We start from the raw sequence: 24,374 nt of genomic DNA on the forward strand, positions 1-24,374 counted from the left end.
ATGTTGACTGTATGTGCTGTTACACCGTTCTGTACGGTTATGGGGTGCGATGCATTGATTGACTATTGGGATTGGGATGTTATTAATTGTGCGTACCTGTTTGGAAATTGGTAACAAATTCGAGGGGGACCCTATTATTTGGTCGTATGGATGTTATGTACACGCGATTTTGTGTATATTATGGGTAACGGCGCTTTGTGAGAGAGAGAGCGCGCTTTGAGGGTGCGTGATGACGCCGTTGTGGGTGTCTCAAAGGTTAATGCTAATGGGACCGTAAATTGGCGCCAAGTTGCGTCGCGTATTCGGTTGATCGCATGCAGCCACGAGTTGCTTTGCGAGTTGGGTTGTGTAACCAATGTGGTTGGTAAAATATTGGTTAAAAATTCCCCGATATGACTGCTGCGCGCAGCAAGCTGGGGCTGTGCGTCTATCGTTGTTGGGATTGTTACAATAAGACGGGGGATGCAATTTGTGACCCCCAGCAAAGGGAAGCTGGGGTGCACGAATGGAGAAAACTGGCCACGTGTTCGCGCGTTGGGCCGCCATTTTGCGCACACGCGGGGTATGGCGACGATGCGCTTTGCGGAAAGGGCCGCCATTTTGAGTGCGCGCGAGATATTGCGCGAACGCGCTGGGCGAAGGGGGCCGCCATTGTGAGCGCGTGGGAAAAACCTCGGTGGGGCAAAAATTCCATCTGTTATGCCTGCCATTGTTGATTGGGTGATGCACGAGTGGTGGTCACGTCGGCCTATGGCTGATGGCTGACCTGACAGCCGGAGGCGAAACCTCCGTGGTATGTCTTAAACTAATGGGCCGTGTGCTCATATGGCTCGGGGAGTCATGGTTCAGTTGTGCGGTGGCAGACTGAACCTGGTGTGCCGGGGGCTCACGGGTTTTGGGTTAGGGCGTTATTGTCTCTATAAGAGAACATTACCCCATGGGGGGGGTCGTTGATATCTGGCCTTGCCGAGGGATTGATCTTCCCTTGGCTATAAAGCGTCAGACTATAAGAGGCTGGTGTGTGTCCATCGCTGATGGGATAGTAAGGGAGGAGCATGGCCGAGTGCTGCTCATCCCCGAAATGGCACTAGCCGAGAGTATGGTAAATGGATGTTGCTGTGGGTTGACGACCACGGTGAGGGTTACGGCGAGTTTAACGTTACCGCTGGGGAGCGTGGCTCTCCACGCGAGGGTGTGCGGTTAGGGGTTTTGTTGGTTTGTTGAGAGTGACTGTGGGTACATGCTGTGTACGTCTGAGGTCTTTGCTGGTCCTCAAGGGAGGACTGCTGGTGGGTAAGAGCAGAATTTTTTTTTTGTTGTTGTTGTTTTCACGTGTAAATAATATTGCTGTTCAAATGTAAATACTGGGGCGTCCATCGCGGTTATTTGGGTAATTATTGGGGGGTTCTTAAGCGGCCCGGAATTACATCATCTCTATCCTGGGGCCGGGGGGCTGTCGTGTACGACATGCGGATGTGCGTTGTTGTGCTTTGTGCTGTTGTTGTTCTTGTTGTTATATAATATGCTTGGTGTCCTTTAGGGGGGGAAGCTCGGTTCGCCGCATTACGATTTGTTATTGGTCAGCCGAGGTCGGCTGGGATTTTTCTACGGGGGAGGGTGGTGTAATGCGGGCGAAAGCGACCTTCCGGATGTGACGTCACAAGGAGGCGGAGCCAGGTGACGTGGGGGGAAGGTTCGGGGCTTTAAGCGGGTAAACCGGAAGGGGAAGTCAGTCCGGTGGTGAATGGAAAAGGGTGAGGCCACGAGGGCGAACGGGAGGAGGGAGGCACCGCCGGCGAGCGGGGGCCGACCCCAGAGTACAGCCAGGAAGGCTGTGTGTTAGAGGCAGCGGTGTGGCTGCAGAGAGTCGCAGGAGCGACGAAGAGAGAAGAGAGTACAGCCAGGAAGGCTGTGTGTTAGAGGCAGCGGTGTGGCTGCCAGGAGGAGCTGCGAAGAGAGAGAGAGCAAGAAGCTGTGAGAGCTGCGGAGGGAGAAGAGCAGCAGAGAGTACAGCCAAGGGGGGCTGTGTGGGAGAAACAGCAGCGGAGCTGCTGTTGTGGATCGGGCCGACATTGGAGTCAGCACCGTGGAGAAGCTACCGAGTAAAGACAGCCGTGTGGGTGTACAGCACGAACCGAATAATAAAGGACACTGAGCCAGACATCGTGGTCCAGAGTCGTTTATTACACAAAGACAAAGATCCCCCGTATAGGCTTAACCGACTCTTAGTGCAAGTGCTGTTAGGATACACCTATGAAGGCTGGAACGGTCCACGAGGGGACGGGTGGCCGGCACCACGCCCGACTGCCTTTGTCTCCCCACAGCAACGATGCTTACACACCACACCAGGTACTCATTTGAGGCTGAGTCGACCTAGGGGAACCCCAAGACCGATTCAGACAATCGTGTTGGTCATGAGCGAGAATCGAACTCAGGTGGCCGGGGTTCGTAGCTCAGCGCGCTCACCGTTGTCCTATCGTTCATCGCTACGCACCAATCAGCATACACAGTCCTCGCACACACACGCACACTCAGAAATTGAGTTACTCGCTTAGTGACTCATCCACTCACACTCGAGCAAACGCGAGCGAAGTTGTTCACTCGCTCACGCACGCACTCGTTAAATTGTGAGTGAATTATTAATCACGCACTCGCCATATTCGGTCATTCATTCACTCCCTTGCTCGTGAATTAAATCGCTCACTTGCCCGCTCGTGGACGACTCATTCAAATCTGGAATTCACTCGCTCATTGGACGAATTCAACGTCGTACTCGCTCAATAATCGCTCGCGCGCTCTCCCATTCACTTATTTATCTATCCATCCAAAATAACAACTTACCAACTCATCCACCCACCCAGTAATTCATCCATCTACCCATCCCAGAAACAAACTCGTCCGCTCAGAAGATCACTCATTGATCTACTCTCCCATAAACACACTCACTCAGCCACCCACCGAGAATTTCGCTCACTCACTCAACCAAACCGCAACCTCACTCGCCCATATCTCCACCAAGCCAGCAACTCATTCACCCGCTCATTTATTCCCTTACTCGTTCGATTCATTCATTAATCCTTTCAGCCTCTCACCTTCTCCAAGCCGCTCCTCACCCCACCCACCCCCCATCAAGGTCAACCAACCCGACGCATCCAAGCCCCATCACATCCACCCACAAAGCTGCAGATATAATCAACCGCATCTTGCGTCCACCTTTCACTCCTCCACTGGTTGAAGCAGGTGCGTTCCCGTGTTCGACCGGTCTCGCACTTCTTGCAACGACACGTTATGGAACAAAGTTAATGAATAGAACGGTATTATTGTTTGATTTAATCTGTTCCTTAATTCCCCCAGAGCGACGCTTGTGATTATATTGTTGTTAAGTGTTTGTACGGCTGATGTAGACGCAGAGCGACAACTACAATTTGACATTCAGGTGATCAAGCCCACATAACCGCGTCAGGGGCAGTAGCGGAGTGGTATCACTTCAATATCTCCGTCGTATTTGTGGATCGGGACATCGCGTCTTTATGTGTTCTTAAGTAAGATACGCATGGGCGAATCGCCAGCGCAGGTGCAAGTGCGAGCTCTGTGTGGTTTAAAAAAATGAAGTGTTCAGTCAGCTTAATATGTAGGCTTTCGCGACCAATATCATCCATAATACTGTGTTTTATGGGGTTAGATCGCGTAAAGATAAATTTGTCGTTAGACCCGCCACCACCCGACACAGCCAATTAGTAAGGTTTGTCATGTAAACAGAACATGCCAATTCATTACTAGTACAGCAACACCGGTGTGTTGGAGAGCAAAACCACAACATTTACAATCTGAGTACGACGTTTCGCAAATAATTACAACTAGCATCATCAGACGACAGCTAGAAACAGGATTTGTCCACAAATCTGTCTGTCGCCTGATGATGCAAGTTGTAATTACTGGCGAAACGTCGTACTCAGATTGTAAATGTTGTGGATTTACTCTCCAACACACCGGTGTGCTGAACTAGTAACGAATTGGCACGTTCTGTTTACATGACAAACCTTACTAATTGGCTGTCGGGTGGTGGCGGGTTTAACGACACATATATTTACGCGATCTAACCCCCAAACAACCTGTATTATGGAGGAGAACTTTACAAGCCCGAATGTGACAAACGAGTTGGTGCTGCTGCGTTGGCAGTGGTACACAAGCAGAGTTAGCAACAACAGCACCAACACACTCAACACGTCTGTCAGTAACGCTGTAATGTGGCCTTATACGGAAAATTATATTTTAAGCGACGTTTCGGGCAATGTTCCTTCTTTATAGCACGTACACGATGCACGTACTATGAAGGTCCATTGCCAGAGACGTTGCCTATTATAGATTGTTTTACCTTTTAAGGTAACCTAATTGGGTGATCATCGGATCTCACAATAATATTTATTTCTGAACTTTATTCGCTCTTTGTTTACACGTTAACATGTTAACTTGTTCAGAACTGTTTTTCTGCAAACGTTGTGAAGTAAAATTTAAAACCAAACATACCAGGGAGGGACTGCGCATTTCTTACCGGGGGTCGACTCTGCCATTGAACCATCCGAGGTCGATAAAATAGCTACCGTTTTGTGGGAACTCAACAGTGGCCGTCGCATAAATTGACTTTCCATTGGAATGTGGAATTGTCATCGCAGGACGATGAACGCAACTCCGACCATTCACTTGTTAATTTATCTTCGGGGGGGGGGGGGGGATCACCTTTGTGCGTGTGTTTGTTTTTAATAAGTACTCAGTGTCAAATAACGTCACACACCAACATGGATCACCAGTGCTTGCTTCACGAATTCATTCAAAAACGAGTGTATCTGTACCGTGCAGGGAGGCTCAGCGAGACGTTGGAGACACAGAGAAGCGGGCACAATGAAGAGGACAATTGCGGTGATGGTGATGATGTCGATGATGGTGATGGGAAGCAGCGAGACTACTTTGCGTGGCCCGGACTCCCCGTGTGCTCTGAATCCTGACGCCGACCTCCCGTTCACCGTCGAATTATCTCCAAACAAATTCCACCTCTCGTGGGCGTTCGACAGCGACCAGATCGTTCTGGAGGCTCGGGTTCGCACCCGGGGCTGGGTCGGCCTGGGGCTGAGCTCCACGGGGAAGATGGCCGGCTCTGACGTGGTGATCGGGTGGGTGGACAGCGCAGCCGCTACCCACCTCGTGGTGAGTGGCAGGCGGCAGGCAGCGCGGTCCCTCACTCGGATACCACGCAGCGAGCTGGATGTTTGGGGGGCGCAGTGGTGCAGTGGTTATCAGATTAGCACTTAGATATCGGTGTTTTTCACTCATTTCCAGAAGAGGGGGGGGGGGCACTTTCGCCGATGAGACATCGTCAGTGTGAGGGCCGCCGCACGTTTGACACCATTGGGGGTTTGACAGCAGCACGATGATGATGATGAAGGCGGTGGTGTTTTCACTCTTTGTGTGTATTGTGTCGGTGGACGCACTCAAGGCCACCCGGGGCCGCCAGTGGCCCCGGTGCAATGAAGAACTCTGCGCTCTATGAACCAGACTGACGAATTGAGATTGATTCCGGGCCACGGCTAATATTGGTGTCGAGTGATATCTGAACCGGTACTGGGCTTCACCTGCAACTGACCAGCTTGGTGAAGTGTGGTCAAACAACCCCAAGACGGACGTGGCAGGCGGAGGTCTTCATCTAACAGTGGAATGACAGATCACTTTCGATTATTATTGCATTGTTCATAATAAAAGTTTTTGTTGGGTTAGATCGCGTTATTTATAAATGTGTCGTAACCCTCCACCACCCGACACGGCCAATCAGTAAAAAAGTGTCACGTTGATAAAAGACAAATAGTTCACTACTTTAGCCCACCGGTGTGTTGGAGAGTGAATCCACAACATTTACATTTATTATGAATAATATTGGTCGCGAAGCCTATGTGTTAAATTATTGTATTGTTTCGATTTAAAGCTTTCGTGACTGCAGGGATTCATCTTCTTGGTTCTTTCGGTAAAGGCGCATTTTCCCCCCTTCCAACCCAGCTTAAATAGACGCTCCAAGCGTGGTGGTGTTTCATTTAGACGCTGTCGCCTCGACAGACCTGGTCTTCACCTGAGGACGGCTGCTTGTGTTGTCGCCGAAACGTCGTGAGAATTATTTTATTATGTTTTATTTTTATTATTTTATTACTTCCCTTCTACGTGACTTTACCGAAAGAACCAAGAAGATATTGTATTGTTATTTATTGTAGGTATTGGGGAGGGGGGGGGAAGATGCGTTGAGATGGAGTTCCAATGCCGAACGATGTAAGGACGTAGTACGGGTGAGAGGAAACACCTTGATATCTCTGATCATTCATGAGAAGAACAACCGTAGCAGTAGTCGCGATAAAAGAGTGACACGGAAGTGACTGCACGATGGTGAGAGGGAGAGACAGGAGTGAATCCGTGAGCGTACCTGTCAACCCCCTTATCAGCGCCCTACCTTATTACAGACCAATTTAGACCTTATTTATCATCCCGTGCCCTTATAAATTTCAACGTTCATCCTGCAAAGTTCCATCACAAGGGAGAATCACAAATAGTCCAAATAAATTTCCCGTATTGAAACGGCTTACGGCATATGGACCTGAAAATCCAATTTCCCTGTATAAGAATAGGATTTACCCTTTATAGCAATAAAACAGGTTTTAAAATATAATAATAGGGGTTTTCCCCTTTGTTCTGCAACAAAACTGAAACATTTTTACAAGGATTCATGTCTCCATTAACCACAATACTTGCAGTCAAAATGCAAACAAAAACACACTGATAATATATGCATTGTTCTTGAAACTGATTGGTCCACACCAGAGAAAGCTTTCGTTTGAGCCTCGTCTCAATTGGTGCTCGACCAGATGACGCCAAAATGCGTACAGCTCAAAGACAATGCACTATCAAAGTAATGAGGGCTCGGGGTAAGCATCTACATCATTAGACCTCCTGTCTCTGTTGTGGACCAATCCGTTTCAAGGACAATGTATATATTATCAGAGTGTGTTTTTTGTTTTCATTTTGACTGCAAGTATTGTGGTTAATGCAGACATGAATCCTTGTAAACAGGTTTCAGTTTTGTTGCCAGAAAAAAGGGGAATACCCCTATTATTATATTTTGGTACTGGCAAAGGAGGTCTAATGATGAGGTGTTAAAATGTCCAAACACCATGTTCGCTTTTTGGCGTTCTCTGGTCTAACACTAGTTGAGACTATGTCCTACAGAAGGCTGTCTCTGGTGTAAACCAATCCGTTTCAAAGACAATGCCTGCATTACCAGCGCATGTTTGTGTTTGCGTGTTCATCACAGGTACTGTGTGGTTAATGCATACATGATTCCTCGCAAAAGGTCTCTGTATGGTGTTTGAACAAATGTTTTATTTATACTTTGATACTGGCAAGGAATGACTCAATTTCCCAATACAATAATACGGGTAGACCCTATGGGATGACATAAATGTGTGAGCGTATGAGCAGCACTCAACCGAACCTGATTGTGCTTTATGTTGCATCTTATGGAGCAGTGTCGGATAGGATCGAAACGCTCTGGCACAGCTCTTGACCGCAGTTCCCTAATCTTAGCATAATGCGTGGATTGTACAGCAGTCGCGACTGTTCCGGACAGAATTATTATTTGGTTCGGAGGAGAAAAGCTACGATTCTTCGACGCATGATTAGCCAAAGTTCTAATTCAATGACGGATCAGACGCAATGAGCTCCCTGCACTCTAAGCCTTGCGTGCTCCGGGTAACCTCAATGGGCGCTCACTAACAAGGATGGCTAACAAAGAAAGTGGGGTCATTGTCTTACCATTGAATGCGCTGCTGCTCTCCGTATCTCTAACGCTGGTCCCCTCTTGAACCCGTGTGTCCCGGGCTGCGGCTGCGCGGTCAGGACGGACACGTCGAGGGGGAGCGGAGCCCGGTGCGGGACGCGAGCCAGGACTACAAACTCGTGCGGCTCAGCGAGAACGGCACCCACACGGTCATGCGCGTGGTGCGCGCGCTGCGCACGTGCGACCCCAACGACAGGGACATCACTGTGCGTATTGCACACACACACGTGTACACACACGTGTACACACACACACGTGTACACACACAAACGTGGACACGCAAAAACACGTGTACAAACACACTTGTTCACACGTGTATACACGTGTACACACGCGCATGTGTGCACACGCACACGTGCACACATATACACACGCATACACAGAGACACGTGTACATACACACACGTGTACACTTGTGTACACATAGACACACACGTGGACACATAGACACGCGTGTACACGTAGAAATGGGTGTACACATAGCCACAAAGACAAATATCCCCCGTATAGCCTTTGCAAACTTTTGAGGTAAGTTCTGTTAGCGAGCACCTATGAAGGCAGACACTGCACACGAGGGAGTGAGTGGTGGCCAGTACCACGCCCAGCCGCCTTTGTCTCCCTAGTGGCGATGTTTACACACCGTACCAGGTACTCATTTGAGGCTGAGTTGACGGACTCACACACCTGTACACATGTACACACGCCATTAATACCAACGTTTTAGTATGTATGTTGAACTTATTTAGCGCCGTACGCAGCCAACCGTGCGAATCGGAGGTGCATCAGTGGCACTGGCAGCGAGGACTTCTTTGACCTTTTGACCTCTAACAGAAAGCCATCTGCGGCAGGAGGACACGATGCGCCTGATCTGGGCCTGTGAGGATGACGATCCGAAGAGCGAGGCGGAGATTTCCTACCACGGCCCGATGGATCGGGGCACGAAGAGCCTTCAGCTGTTGAGTTCCAGGCCACGCTCCCAGCCAGAGCTGCCCCAAGACCGGTCCACGTTCGACATCGTGCAGGACAAGGTACACCCGCCACACAATGCTGATAATGAATTATTACATTGTATCATTTATGAATATACTACGGCATGATGATGGCCTTCCCACGCAATGTCAGTCAATGTGTTGGTGGGGGGGGTAGCGGTTCGTGCTACGCTGTGCTACGAACCCGGCAGCCCAAGTTCGATTCCTGCTCACGGCTAATACCAGTGACGATTATCTCAACCCGGTTCTGGGCCTCCCTTAGGTCGACTAAGTCTCAAATGAGTACCTGGTGCGGTGTGTAAACATCACCACTGGGGAGACAAAGGCGGCCGGGCGTGGTGCTGGCAACCACCCACCCCTCGTGTGCAGTGTTTGCCTTCATAGGTGTTCGCTAACAGAACTTACCCCAAAAGCCTGTTCAGGCCGTATTTAAAGGTACTGTTCAGCATCTAAAGATGTGCGCCATCATGTGACGATTAAAATTGATTACAATGATGATCATAATTACAAAGTGATGCTCCTCTTCTGTTGAAAGTTCCCGATCCCTCCCGCCTCTACGTTCTACGCGTGCAAGATCTTCTCCCTCCCGAACCTGAGCAAGAAGCATCACCTCGTCGAGGTGAGACAGGAGCAGAGCAGGTGTCCCGCTTGCTCGTCCTGAAGGTGGCGGTGACATTTCCCAGCACCCGGCTCGTGGCTTGCAAGGAAACAGAGAGCACTGTCCCACACACCGTAGAAAAACTGAGCCATTGTTGAGGTTTTTTTAGTGACAGTGATTGAATAAGGAAGAAGGGCCACTGTCTGAAACGTAGACGACCATGTTTTTATTTTAGCGCTACGGTCTTCTTGATGAATATTTGTTTTTATTACTGTTTTGTGTGTTAATGCACCACAGCCAAAGCTGCAGCATCGCCAGATGATTTGTATCATCGTGATAATGAATTCATAATTGCCAACCCTTAATCCTCTGCTAAATTAACTTTAATGCCCCAGTGTTACATGCAGCCTGTGTTTGATCGGAGCAATACTAACAGAAATATTGTTCCGTGTAACATTATTTCAGGAAAATTAAAACTGCAACGGATCTAGTGAATGTAACATTACATACGTGATGGCTATTGTGATTTGACTACAGTATATTCGTTTCAGAATATACAGTACTAGAAACCCACACGTCCTTTGGAGGGCAACACAGCAAAACCCATTCTTGTACTGCTCTTCACTTATTCAATGCTCCCACGCCTATGCTCCCCACCTCCATCAGGAAACCAGCACTCTATCAACCCCGTGTGGTTAAGCGTAGTGGTGACGCGGGGATGCCCTCGTCAACATATACGTTATAATCCCGAGATGACAATGTTGATGACGGTGGCGACAATGATCTTATTCTTCTCACGAATCGCTGATGCAGGCGCAGAGCGCAATCAAGCCCAGATAACCGAGTCAGGAGCAGCGGAGTGGCATCGCCATGATGTCTCCTTCGTATTTTGTGGATTAGGGGAAATCGCGTCGTTATGGTGTTGTTGTACTGCCTGTTCTGGATGACGACAGCGGCGATGACGACGATGACCGTGTGTGTACGTGTAGGTTGAGCCGATCATCGACCCAGGCAGCGAGGCATTGGTCCACCACATGGTCGTGTACGTGTGCCCGGACACCGTGAACGCGTCCCACGTGGGGGTCACGCAGCAGTGTTACGTCGCCCAAGAAGCCAACTCCTTCTCCACCTGCACCTCCGTGCTCGCCGCGTGGGCCATTGGCGGCGGGGTACGTGGTAACCCTCTGTGTGTGTGGGGGGAGCGGTGGCGCAATGGTTAGCGCGATGCGCAACGAACCCGGCAACCCGAGCTCACGGCCAACACCTGTGCCGATTATCTGAACAGATCCTGGGGTTCCCCTAAGTCGACTCTAGCCACCCACCCACCCCGTCGTGTGACGTGCTGGCCTTCGTGCACACTAACAGCACTTGCTCCAACAATCTGTTAAGGCTATACGGGCGATATTTGTCTTTGTGTGTGTTTGTATATACCAAACGTGTGTCAATGTGCTAGAGTTGCCACTTTGTCCACACAGACTAAACTTGGGTATACGTACATCGCAGCCGTTGTCGGTCTATCAAAGCTGTGCAGTAATATCCGTAAATGGACCTCTACACAACACCGCCGTACTGGTGGCAGCCAGTAGCGTGACTCGCGTGGGGGGTAGGGGTGCTTTGTCCCCCCTCCTCCCGCCCGGGTGGTCAAAGCTACGAATTGTGGGGTTACATTGACAACCACCATGAGATGTTTAAAATGTTCGACTGTGAGCATAATGAGAGGAGCCGCGATGTAGAGATGTGGTGCCACGGCTTCGAAGCAACTCTGCAAGCGCCGCGATCCCCCCTGGCCCCCACACTGAGCACACACACGCAGCGCACACACGTAGCACACACACGTAGCGCACACACGTAGTACACACACGTAGCGCACACACGCAGCGCACACACGTAGAGTCCTGGCAGGGGATTGACTGATAATTGTTTTTTTACCCTTTTATCTGGCAACAAAACTGACACCTTTTTTACGAGGAGTCATGTTTGCATAGACCACAATACCTGCAGTCAAAATGCAAACAAAAAACATAACTCTGATAATGTATGCACTGTCCTTGAAGTTGATTGGTCCACACCCAAGACAGCTTTCCTTAGAGCCTAGCCTCACATGGGTTAGACCAGATGACGCCAAAAGGCGCACAACTCAAAGACAATGCACCATCAGAGCATGAGAGCTCGGGGTAAGCATTTACACCATTGGTACCTCATTTGCCAGTAAAAAAATATGATAGGGGATTTACTGGCACAACGGGTTTTAATCCGAAGGGTCTCTAGGAGGAAAGTCCCACGGTTTCCCAGTGCCAGGAGATTGGTCGACCCTCCCAGGACAGGTTACATTGTGGTGCCCCTGATTTGGCTTAATATTGTATGGGCGCAAAAAGGTTCACCAGGCCAGCCGCAATGAGTCATGCATGACATCTGGAGGGGCTCGGATGGAATATTAAGCAAGAAGGGCAGACCATGAGATCAGGGGATCTCAATGCCACGACCTCCCCAGACCCCCATAGCAAATACACAATCGCAGGGTGTGTATTCGTCAGCTGGGCGTCATTCCGGATTAACAAGGGTGAGTAACAAATTAATGAGTACGGACAGACAGACAATGGGTCGCAGAAGCACACGCCGCAGCGCTCCATGTGAGGGGAAAAAATAGGCGGTAATCACAGGTAGGCGCACGATTGGCCATGCGGTACAACGCGACCCCGTGCTTTTAAAGTCAGGAGGATAGAAGTGGAGCCTGGGGCCATTCAAAGGGGATCTTGTTTCAACCTCTCGGCCACCAAGACCCACTCCCTGCCGTCCTGCCTTCTCGAACCGCTCGCAGCATCCGTGTGACGCCAGCGAGTGCTGCCACGAGGCAGTGGTAGGCACAGTTTTTTTCGTCCTCCTCTCTCCGACTCTCACAGCATCCGTGCGATGCCGTGAGTACAGCTACGAGGTACGTGGTCAGGCGTTTGAGTATCTTGGAATTTTGGCAGCAGTAGGCTAGGCTCTTCTCGCAAAATATTCTCCCCGGGTAGTGCGGGGTTTGCGCCGAGAATTGAAAGTTAGTACAGAGCATAGGCGTGGTGTCTGTGATTTCTGTGTGGAGCGATTGCGTGGGGGAACGCGCGGCGAGAGTGAACGCGGAGCCACAGCGTGTGCGTGCGTTCAAAGATAATCGGCCGCAGGTGCGAGCGCGCTCGTACCACCCCTGCGTCAGCGATAGCTGTAGTGTGCACGGGTGTGTGGTTCAACTCCGTGTGGCTACGAGCCAGCAGCACGAGTATGTCCCTCAGATAGGGCGCTATCGCGGGGGCCCTGATCACTCGGTCGGCAGGTACCCGCGGGAGCCAACCGACGAGGTGGAGGGAGCAGAACGGGCGGACGTCGCGCCCCACCTGCCTAGCGAGGGCGGTGGAGTGGACGTCGGGCCCCGTGCGAGACAAATACAATATTGGGGCCTCCAACTGACCAATTGCCGCACCCTCTGAGCTAATAATGTTGTTAGTTATGCCACTCGTGACAACCGTAGTGGGTGTATGTGTGTGTATGCGTGCCTGCCTGCCTAGGATCCATCCTGGGTTTAACCATGCTGGATTGTTGTGAGGAGCTCACAAATCCTTCAAAGATCTGGACAAGATCTGGACAAAGTCCGATCGATGAGCTCCTCCGGCAGGCAAGGCTGCGTTGGCTGGGTCATGTAGCCCTCATTCCCAGCCACCGCATGCTTAACAGCTTTTGTTCGGCCGGAGTGAGGGGGCTAAATGGGCGTGGCATGGGCTAGAGAAGAGATGGAGTGATGTGGTACAAGAAGATGTGGAGCTGAATGGACTTGCCGATGACTGGTACCAGCGGTGTCAAGATCGGCTTCTTTGGAGGAGGCTCGTGAAGGACGCTACTGGGCAGTTGGAGGCAGTTTCCCTCCAGCAATAACAGAGGGCAGAGGAGCGACGCTTAGAACAACGAGCGGAGCGCCGGGTGGCTAAAACACGGCAGGTTGGCACAGTAGGGGGCACAGGTGGTGCATCGGCCAGTCGTCTCGGTAAGTCGACCCATGGCACCTGAGTTTGTCCCGTCACCTCCTGTCAGCGGGCGTTCGACACTTAACGTGGCCTTAACGTGTACATAGCCTGGCACAAGCGCCGTGGTGATGTCACCGCCACTCAGTGGCGAATGGCGGTTGTTGTTGTTGTGTGTACGTGGACCACAGACATTCGAATACCCCCCAGCGGCTGGCTATTCACTCGGGATGCCTGGAGATCCCCGCTTCGTTCTCCTGGAGATACATTACAACAACCCCAGCGGGTTGACAGGTACGGAGACTCGCCACTCTCCCACAACTGGGTTGGGCGTCCTCTAGGTCAGCTCAACCTAAAGCGCATGTTCTAGCGCAGTGGCTCTCAAAGTGTGGGTTCCCAGTACCACCGGTGGTGGTGGTCCGTGATGCTCCTCCAGGTGGTCCGCAGTGGCTGTGATGCAAACGCAGCTTAATCCGGACAATGTATGTTACCTTTTGTTTCGGAAATTTATTTATATTTTACTTATAAAAAATGAAGTTAGGTAAACTACCATGATTAAACTACCCTAACACAAACATCTAAATGCCCCCCTGCCCCCCCAGAGAAAAAAAGAATGCATAGCTGTATTTAAAAAAAGACATTATTTTCTTGGAAACAGGACCCTGCGGGGTGGGCTGGTAGGAACGAATAACCAAAGAATATAAACATCATGTATTATTACACTTGTTTAGCCAGGAAAACCCCACTGAGTCTAAAGGTTTTTGTAGGGTCCTGCCAAGTGTTTGCAGTAGGGGGCGATGTTGCTACACCGAATCGGACGATACGAAGGGAGAGTGTGAGGCCTAGTTCTAGGCTTTAGGCCTAGCTGTAGGCTTTAGGCCGCCGTGAGTTAATTTTAAAATTAAATGTTTTTATTATTTATGTAAAAGCTTTAAATTTAAATTTTTATATTTAAAAGCATCAGGGAATGTAACATTGTTAAACATTAACTCCCTTGCACACATGCGGGGGTACGATACGAAGGGAGAGTGATAGGTGTAGTTCGAGGCTTTAGGCCTAGCTGTAGGCTTTAGGGTGCTGTGAGTAAAATTTAAATTTAAAAGTTTTAATTAAAAGCCATCTCAGGGAATTATAAGGGAATGTTACACTTGTTTAGCCAGGAAAGCCTCATTAATTTAAATGTTTTAATTAAAAGCTATCTGAGGGAATTATAAGGGAATGTTACACTTGTTTAGCCGGGAAAGCGTCACTGAGTCTAAAAGTTTTTGTAGGGTCATGCCAAGTGTTTGCAGTAGGGGGCGATGTTGCTACACGGTCGGACGGACGGTCGGACAGATGGACGGACGATATAATCTATTGTAGGCTGGTCCACTTCGTTCCTACCAGTATAAGAATCTATTTAGAGAGGTGAATGTGTTTTGTCATCAGGCGTGGGGGGGGGGCTGGGTGGTCCGCGGGCCAAACTAAATTTGAGAAACACTGCCCAAGTGCATGCGGTTAGGTTGCCTCTGCCTACCTCATTACCACCTGTGGCCTTGCCATTTTTGGGGTTCACACTTTCACTTCTGATATTGTCAGCGCATCGTTGCCGATTCAAGAGACCCACAGTGCACCGCGCTGGGATGAATAGGCGACTGATCCAAGGGACAATTACAACGAAATTGACTGATCCAAGGGACAAATCACAACGAAATCTTCCCCATATAGCATTTAACATGTTCCCGTTGGAGAATGTGCTGTTCGCGAGCACAAATATGATGGCAGGTACAGTGCACGGGGAGGATCGGTGGTGTGACCAGCTCTAGCATTCGGCTGCATTCCAACACTGGTTTTCATTGAAGGCGGAGCCGACCTCGGAGAGGCCGAGGAGTGTTTCAGAGAATTATCTTCGCTGATGTTAGATGTGGACTGGAATTGAACTCGGACCACCAAGCCAGTAAACACAGTGCGGGGGAAAAAACTGCGTATTACACGCAAGCACATGCACACAAAGATCCCCCTTCCCCCGTATAGCCTTCCTCAACATACTTTTTGAGCAGGAGCTGTTAGCGAGCAGCACTTATGAAGGCCGACACGGCACACGAGGGGGTGGGTGGCCAGCAACCACGCCCGGCCGCCTTTGTCTCCCTCGTGGCAAAACACGCCACACCTAGGGGAGGCCCAGGACCGGTTCAGATAATGGTCACTGGTGATGGCCGTAAGCGGTAATTAATCGAACTCGGGTCGCCGGGTTCGCAGCGTAGCATGCTAACCGCTACACTACTACCGCTCCTGTGGCAACCGCAGGCAATGAAGACAGCTCCGGCCTCCGTTTCCACTACACGGCCCAGCTGCGTCGCTTCGACGCGGGACTCCTGATGGCCGGGATCTTCGTGTCTCCGTTCCACTTCATTCCCCCCAACTCTGATTCCTTCGCCACGTACGGCATCTGTGACACCAACTCCTTTTCCACTCTCAACCGCAGCGGGGAAACGCAGGTGGTAGGCAAATGACGCATGAACCGAGTGTTCTGTTCGGCCCCCTGCTCCACCGCGACCTTTCCTCTTCCCTCTCCACCTTCCCTGTTCCATCCGCTCCAGAAACCGAAGAGCTGTCAAACCCCTCGGTTAGCCTCGGCAAAATGTGAGCTCGATTCTTCTCCGCTGCAGTCCCCTTCAACCTCCCCCCCCCCCCCCATCTATATAATTCCATCCCCTTGGCCATCCGCACCGCTGAGGTCTTTCCTCTGTTCAAATCTCGCTTAATGGTTTGGACGCTTCTTCTCCGGTGCTGCACCACAATCTATAATTTCACCCCCCCCACTTCCCCCTCTGGCTATCCGCACCGCTGCCACATTTTCCGTCCAATCAAGGGTTAGCTTCTCACAACCCATGGGTACAATGCGAGTGTCCTCCCTGTCGTACAGGACGGCGAGATGCAGGTGTTCGCCTCGTTGCTGCACTCACACCTGGCTGGTATCTCGCTGCAGGCACGCCACTTCAGGTGTGTTGTTGTGTGCACGGTACAGGTTTTTATTTGGGGTGGGATCGCATAAATATAAATGCGTCGTTAAACCCGCCACCACCCGGCACAGCCAATTAGTGAGGTCTGTCACGTAAACAAAACGCGCCAATTCGTTACTGGTACAGCACACCGGTGTGTTGGAGAGTAAATCCACAACATTTACAATCTGAGTACGACGTTTCGCCAGTAATTACAACTAGAATCATCAGGCGACAGACAGATTTGTGGACAAATCCTGTTTCTAGCTGTCGTGTGATGATGCTAGTTGTAATTATTTGCGAAACGTCGTACTCACATTGTTACAACCAGCGGGCAGTTGTCAGAAATCAAAAAATGTCCTCCAGGGTCGGGCCTTAAAGTAGGTGGTGTGACCCATAAATCAATCGTGAATCATAACATTGTTTGTGAAAGCATGCGGGTTAAAAATCACTCTCCTGGTAAATAACCCACGTGATTGTTTCTGCATTAAAGTTGCTGAATTTCAATCAACCGATGGCCATTTATTCGCACCCCCAACAAAACCGCAGTGAGCGTCGCGAAAAAACGACGGACGCTGCACTAACTCGGCCTCGTTCCATTTCGTGCAGAAACGGCACTCAGATCGGGGACGTCGGTCGGGAGCCGAACTACGACTTCAACTTCCAGGAGACGCGGCACCTCAAGAAGATCGTGACCGTGCTGCCCGTGAGATCCCTGCCTCCCGTCTGCATTACCTGGTTGTGTGGATGTGTGTAGGAGGTGCTGGGGAGTGGTGGCGCAGCGGTTAATGCATCGAGAGGCTGCACAATTGTAGGGGTTGTTACGGGGAGAAAGGCGGACAAGAAACACAAGGGTGTCTGCACCCACACACGGGTGTCTACATCCACGTCCGCATCGGTTAACCCTGGGGGGCCATGGGGGCGCTGTGATCCCCCAAAGCCCCACCCCTCGGAGAGGATTCCTATAAAAGGCGGGGAGCCAGAGGACTCGAGGCCAGTTCTGCTACACGAAGACCGAAGTCGGCCAAAGACAGCTAGGACCCTGGACCAAGCCTTCCAGCCCTTGTCAGGGCTGGGGCTCAATGTAACCAGTGGTCAGGGGAGATAGGTCCTGGATAGGACCCTGGCTCCCAGCCTTCCCGCCCTTGTGAGGGCGAAGGTCTTGAGCGACCAGAGGTCGGGGACCCGCCGGGTCAGCGGCGGGTCAGTGTGCCTCCCCTAGGTCCCAGCCGGAGGACGCTAGGCTAGCGGGGAGATTAGATAGCCGGCAAGTCCGGAGGCTGTAGCTCCTTAGAATAGGAGTGAAGTGTGAGTGTGAGCTGTGCAGGGTCGGAGGCTGTACCTCCTCAGGTTAACGGGTAAGGGGACCGTATACCCCTTGTGTGTTAGGGACTGTGTAATTAAGACAATAAACTGTGTGTGCCATAAATAAGTTTATTTGTCCGTCCTTTACAACACTACACAATTATGAGAACATTGAAACCCGCTTGCTGCTGCCCTGCACTCGCTCGCTCTTGGAGAGGATGACTTAGAGGTGACACGGTGGCGAGATGTTAACTATCTCGCATGGTATACAGCAGGTCGTAGGTTCAATCCTAACCCTGACGCCTTTATATTTGGAGTTTGCGTGTCTCTCTCTCTTCCCATGGTCACGTGCATTTTTCTCCGGGTCCTCCGGTTTCCCCCTCCACATTTAGAAACATGCGTTTAGGGTATTTTGCTGCTATAAAATTCCACATGCTAAACCACTTTGTTGAGCTATCATTGTGGACAATGTGCTTCTGAAAAAGAGCTATATTGCTCAGTGGGCCTTACCTGGTAATATATATATTTAAAACAATTTCGTTAATCGTAAAATGCAAATCGGGAACACACATTGGAAAGTGGAGTTTGTGCAACTTCCAGTTATAAGTTCCCCGACCTTCCGCAAGTGAACCGTTACCACTCCACGTGACTTAAAATTACACCATGCCCAACAAAGTGGCACAGAGTGACAAATGTCAGCTGTTGTTGTTGCTCTTGTTGTTTTTTGTTGTGGTGGTGTGTCTGTGTTGCGCACAGGGTGACAAGATTGTCGTGGAGTGCGTGTATAGAACGACGAATCGCAACAAGACCACTCTGGTATACAACATGAGCTGGCCAGTCGGTGACTGACATGCTATACAAGTACCCAGTCGGTGACTGACACGCTATACAAGTACAGACAGTCCCCGGGTTGCGGAAGACCCGACTTACGGAAACCCGACCTTACGGGAATGCTCCCATTAATCATGTAACACAAATTTAATACGCGTAAATGTTTGCGTTAGTTACATAAGCGCGGGTATTGCAGCGCGGTGAGGTTGTGGATGAATAACGTGGAGTGAGGAGGCGTAAGGTGGCCGAGTGAGGAGGTGTGGAGTGAGGAGGCGTCAGGTGGGCAGCTGCCTTACGCCTCGCTCGAGCTTCACTAGGATTAAGGTAAATGGAATTTAACTTTGATTTTGGGGGGGAAATTGTTCAGTTTCCGACATATGGAAAATTCGGGTTACGGATCGTTCTCGGGAACCTAACCCTTCCGTAACCCGGGGACTGCCTGTATACAGCAAGACTACAAACGAGGGAGCAATTTGGTCCCTGCAGCTCGTTCGGTTGCGAGTCCCAGATCTATTCTAGAATTTCATCGAGGTGTTTCTTGAAGAGTCTCAGTGGATCAGCTTCCACGATTAGCACGACTGGCCACGTGCGGTGCAAAAGAAGTTCAACGTACATACACACATGACACACATTTTGGGCTGGAGAGGTGGTACAGAGTGGTTAGCACCCTTTACTATGAACCCGGCCATGGCCAACGGCGGTGGCAAGCAATATTCTGAACTGATTTCGAGCGTCCCACCTTCAGCTGCCCGCGCGGACCGACGTGGTGCAGTGGGTACAGTCAAACGACCCCCAATAACTGGCGCGGCATGGGGGATGACTTCACCTAGCAGTGGGTTCACAAAGAGCCCCGTGGGTTACTCCACTCGTGGGGGTTCAATCCTAACCACTTTGCAACCCCCCCCCCCCCCACACACAGGGTGGTATGACCACCGAGGATGAAATGTGTCTCGCCTTCCTGCACTACTACCCCAAGGTGAACGTGTCCTCGTGCCTCAGCATGTCCGACGTGCCGAGCATGGCCGCCCTGCTCGGATACACCACCACCGGGTGAGTGTCTCGGCTGCCGGGAGCGGATTTTGCGTGCTTGCATGCGCATGTGAGTAATGCGTTTTTTTATTTTCTTGTTTCTTGGGGAGCGGTGGTGGCAAACAATGTGAACTATGATCCCCAGTTGCGTCATTTGCAGGTATTTTTGTTGTTGCAGATATCTGCGATGAACTGTCCACGCTTTTATGAACGACGTCACGGGATTTTTTTACGTATTATACGGCTAATACACAAGCCGCATTAATCAGGGCGGCCTTCCGAATTCGAACCGCGAAACCATTGCGTGTGCTTGTGTGTGCGTGTGGGGAGCGGTAGTGTAAATTTTAGCGCGAGAGTTCGATTCCCGCTCACCACCAACATCGGTGACGAATATCTGCACTAGTCCTGGGCCTCCCCTAGGTCGACTCAGCCTCAAATGAGTACCTGCTGCTGTGTGCAAACATCGCCACTGGGGAGACAAAGGCGGCCGGGCGTGGTGCTGGCCACCCACATCCTCTTCAACCCTCTCCACGCGCCTTTCCTCGGGGGGGGGGGGGGAGCTACCCGCGCGGCCGTTGTTTGCGCACCTTGCTGCCCGCTGGCTCATCGGCGATGAGTATTCTGTGGCTGAGAAGTCACCTGCGTACAACAGTACGCCCCTGCCGGCGGCGTCACCGGCTGCCGAAACCAGCTTGGCCACTCGAACTTTTGGCTCGCTTGACCCCGGGCTTCTTCTGTCACTAATTTCGTCACTTCTAAAATATGGCAAGGAGTTCCTTGTCGTGATTTTCTGCTGGGCCTGAAATACTAAACTAAATTTATTTCACGAGTTAAGGCTCACTGAGCTATGTAGCTCTTTTTTCAAAGCAACCTGGCCACAAATGATAGCTCAACGAAGTGGCTTATCGCGTGAAAATTTACTCTAAATGAATGTTGACTCTAAATGTGGAGGGGAAAAAACAGAGGACTCGGAGAAAAATCCACGCGACCATGGGGAGAACATGCAAACTCCAAATATACAGCAGGCATCACGGTCGGGATTAAACCCACGACCTTTTGTATACCAGACGAGGGAGTTAACATGTTTTATTGTTTATTAATTTTGAGTTTGCTTTGCAGTAGAATTTTGATTTGCTTGGTAAGCGGCTGTTTGTGGGATTTGGTCCGTATATACAATCAATGTACAGAGTTATTGGATGCTATTAGTATAGAGGTGTTACGGAGGGCAAACAAACACACTGGGCGTGGTTATGCCCATACGCCGTGAGGTGCTTACATCCACGTCCGCACCGTTGAGCCTGGGGGGCTGACACGGAGCTGCGATCCCCCACGGCCCCACCCCTCAGTGGGGGAGTTGCTATATAAGGCGGTGAGCCAGAGGGCTCGGGGTTCAGTGTTCAGCCTTAACCAGAGAAGCAAGAAGGCCTGCTAGATAGGCCCTGGGACTCCCCTGGATCACTGTCCTTCTCAGGACCGACCAGGGCAAGCCAGTGGCGTAGCCCCAAGAGCCCAGAGCCGATGCTCTTGTAAGAGCCGGTCTGGGGACTCAGGGTGCCGTAATCCCAGCTTAACCAGGGCTGGGTTAGCTAGCCTCCCCTAGCCCGGTAGTAGAGGACCTAGGAGTAGGCTAGCTGTGACATAGAGTGTTGATCTCCCAGTTAGACGGGTGAAGGGGCCGATACCCCTTCGAGTGTTGTACATCTCGGCCTGTTATGTACTTTGTGCTTAATAAATAAGTGTGCCTCCAACTACGTCGTCCAAGTCTCCTGGAACCTACCACATTAGCATGAGTGATGCTATATAAAATGAAGGTAAGAGTATTATTAATAGCACTTGCCCCAACAGTCTGTTAAGGCCATCCGTGGAGGGTGGGGGGGGGGGGGATTTTTCTCTTGTGTATTGCATTCCACTGACTCACGGCAGGGGGACCGAATGGCCGATTTAATCAGTGCCCCTATGCGTTGCGCAGAATGTACCCCTACGTTATCACCTCCCCGCCAAAGGACGCGGGGAGTTACCTGTTCATGGTGTTTAACGAAATCAACTGGACTGCAGAGAGGACCAGGGACGCGGAGAGAACGGCGCTCACGTCCCAACAACTCATCATACAAGAGCACATGGTGAGGACTCAGCAATTCTTATATAACCAGGACCGTCCATGGGGTAGGGGGGTGGTGCGAGGAATGTGGAATTTGCCCCAAGGCTGCAATAGAGACGAATGTGTGGGGGCTGATGTCTTCCCCACTGCCCTCGCTGGGCAGGTGGGGCGTGACGTCCGCTCCCTCCACTCCCTCCTCCACCACGTCGATCGGCTCCCACCGGGCCCCCGCCGGGCCCCCGCCGACCGGGTGATCGGCCCCCCGTGCTGGCGCTCTCTCTGAGGGACATGGCTACAGAGATGGCTCACCGCCGCACGGGGTTACTCTGCACACGCCCTAATATGTGCGCAGCACGGCTGCACGGACGCGTGAGCGTCGGCGGCCGTTTTTGTTTTAATACACGCGTGCCTCGCACACACACTCAAATTACCAACACCACGCCGAGGTTCCACACACTGCACCGATACTCTGTACTAAAGCTTATTAACGGCGCAAATACCCACTACCTGGGGGGAATATTTTGCGAGAAGCACTTGGCCTAACTCTGCCTACGAACCCAGTCACTCAAACGTCCTACCACGTACCTCGAAGCTGTACTCACGGCGTCGCACAGACACTGTGAAAGTCGGAGGGAGAAGGACGCGAAAAAACTTTACCTATCACTGCCTCGTAGCAGCACTCACTGGCATCACACGGATGCTGTGAGCGGCTTAAGGAGGCAGGATGGCAGGGGATGGGTCTTGACGGCCCATAGGTTGAAGATAAGAGACCAAAATCATCCTGGGCCACTCTTTTTATCCCTTAAACTTCAAAGGCCCAGGGTGACGTCGCACCGCGCAGCCAATTATGCGCTTACCTGTTACCGCGTCCTTCCTCTGATCCGCGGTGGCGGTCGCCAGCCACCCATTGTCCTTCATTGCCCATTGTCTGGAAAGGCACCTGGCTTACGTTTTTCTTGCTTAATATTCCGCCCTCCGTCTTCCCCCCAATGTTGTGAGTAACTCATTGCGGTTGGCCCATAGAACCTTTTCTTTCTGCCCCCGTACAAGTTTAAACCAATTTTAGGGGCATCGCAATGTAACCTGTCTTGCGAGGGTCGGCCAATCTCCTGGCACCGGGAAACCGCGAGACTTCCCTTCCAGGGGTCCTTCGGATTAAAACCCGATGTGCCAGGCAATCCCCCGCCAGGACACTATGTGGGTGCAAGTGCTGCGTGTGTGCGTGTGCTCGGGGTGGGGGGTAGTGGACAATCGCGGTGCTTGCGGAGTTGCTCCGCGATCATGGCACCACAAATTCCATTTGCATTATTTACATTCACATTCTGTCTCGGATAAGATTGAGTTTCTCCATCAGAAGAGATGAGGTGTTATATTTATCAAGTAATTCAATACGTGGAAGGGGTTCTGCGATGGATAGGGGTTGTGTGGTGGATGAGATGAGGGTTCTGCATCAGATGAAAGAGTTAACAATCTTAGGAGACAGTGGTTTGTGTTGGATGAGATAGACAGATTGAGTCAGAAATTCTGAACCGAATGAAACGGAAATTTTAACTTGTATGACATACGAGTTCTCAATCGGAGTCGGATGGTTCCCTGTCAGCTGAGGCAATGTCTGTTTATTGAACTTATTTTGCACCATACGTGGCCAACCGTGCTCATTGGAGATGCGGGGGGAAAGACAACAAACTAACACAACAAGCAGTTGTGAAGAAATGAGTTTTCAGTCTAGATTTAAAGGTGCATAGCTCCAGTAGCGTCCTAATATTGGGAGGGAAGAGCGTTCCAGACGGCCGCAGAAGCGCATCCGAAAGCGCCGCACGATGTGGTGACCACCGTCTTTGTTCGACGGGTAAAGCAAAAAAAGAGGAAAGTGTTCTTCATCACGAGGCAGTGGGCTTTACATCGGGTGAATCTGTGATGGGCTCTGATTGGATGGGACAAGGGCTCGGCAATCGGGTGAAGACGTGACACACGATGTGCATTGCGTGGCGTTCCCCGCGTGTGATATCCTCCTCCCCTAAATCTGCGTGCGCGTGTTTCACCAAACAGTTTTCCGTCAACTTCATCTACAATGGAATCATCCCAGGAATCCCCGCTGATCCCACGCTTCCTCCCTGCGTCCACAATAAGTGCGGGAGAAACGGCAGCCTGCCCGCCGCCACCGCCGCCTCGCCGACTACCCCTCTGCTCGCCACTCTTATGCTGCTCCTACTGGCTAGAGCGATCTGTGACTAAGCAAATGGGAAAAGGGTGCCCAAAAAATTTTGTAAGCTGACAAGCACCTGGTATCGCATATATTTAAGAACACACACACACAAATATGTGCCTCGTATTGTACAATTGCTCTTAAGCCTCATCCATACCACCAACTAAACATTGCTGTGTGGCCGTTTTGTCACTTCGAAGCACCGAGGCCTGTATTGTGTCCAACACGTAGAATAGTCCAACTTCCATGTGCTGTGCTGTTGATGGTGAACTATACAATATACGTGGAATGTTACTAAAAAATGGGCCGTGTGGGGTCAGTGTTGATGTTAGCACCAGTTGTTTTAACAGACAATCCGTGGACCGGTTTTAACGTCTCTGAGACTCATCAGTAGGCTGTAGCTCGTTAAATAAATGCTGCTTACTGGATTGCCTGAGCTGTAAGAGCGTTTTCCTTTAGTTTAAAGCGAGGT

At 50.9% G+C, this 24,374-nt stretch overlaps 1 protein-coding gene across 1 annotated transcript in view; it reads left to right on the forward strand.

Annotated features, from left to right (window-relative positions):
* Window positions 1–24,143, forward strand: part of LOC144938623 (putative DBH-like monooxygenase protein 2) — a 33,594-nt gene extending 9,451 nt beyond the window's left edge. Inside the window, exons 3-16 of the mRNA XM_078866613.1 lie at window positions 3,473–3,574; window positions 4,858–5,202; window positions 7,930–8,076; window positions 8,719–8,898; window positions 9,395–9,478; window positions 10,447–10,626; window positions 13,644–13,746; window positions 15,739–15,932; window positions 16,358–16,434; window positions 17,043–17,139; window positions 18,495–18,554; window positions 19,489–19,619; window positions 21,568–21,718; window positions 23,746–24,143. Of these exons, the coding sequence (XP_078722739.1) occupies window positions 3,473–3,574; window positions 4,858–5,202; window positions 7,930–8,076; window positions 8,719–8,898; window positions 9,395–9,478; window positions 10,447–10,626; window positions 13,644–13,746; window positions 15,739–15,932; window positions 16,358–16,434; window positions 17,043–17,139; window positions 18,495–18,554; window positions 19,489–19,619; window positions 21,568–21,718; window positions 23,746–23,931 (2,037 nt within the window). The 3' untranslated portion in view covers window positions 23,932–24,143. The remainder of the gene's footprint in view (window positions 1–3,472; window positions 3,575–4,857; window positions 5,203–7,929; window positions 8,077–8,718; window positions 8,899–9,394; window positions 9,479–10,446; window positions 10,627–13,643; window positions 13,747–15,738; window positions 15,933–16,357; window positions 16,435–17,042; window positions 17,140–18,494; window positions 18,555–19,488; window positions 19,620–21,567; window positions 21,719–23,745) is intronic.
* The last annotated feature ends 231 nt before the right edge of the window (window positions 24,144–24,374 follow it).

This window comes from Lampetra fluviatilis, chromosome 2 (genome assembly GCF_964198595.1).
Source record: "Lampetra fluviatilis chromosome 2, kcLamFluv1.1, whole genome shotgun sequence".
Taxonomy (NCBI): Eukaryota; Metazoa; Chordata; class Hyperoartia; order Petromyzontiformes; family Petromyzontidae; genus Lampetra; species Lampetra fluviatilis.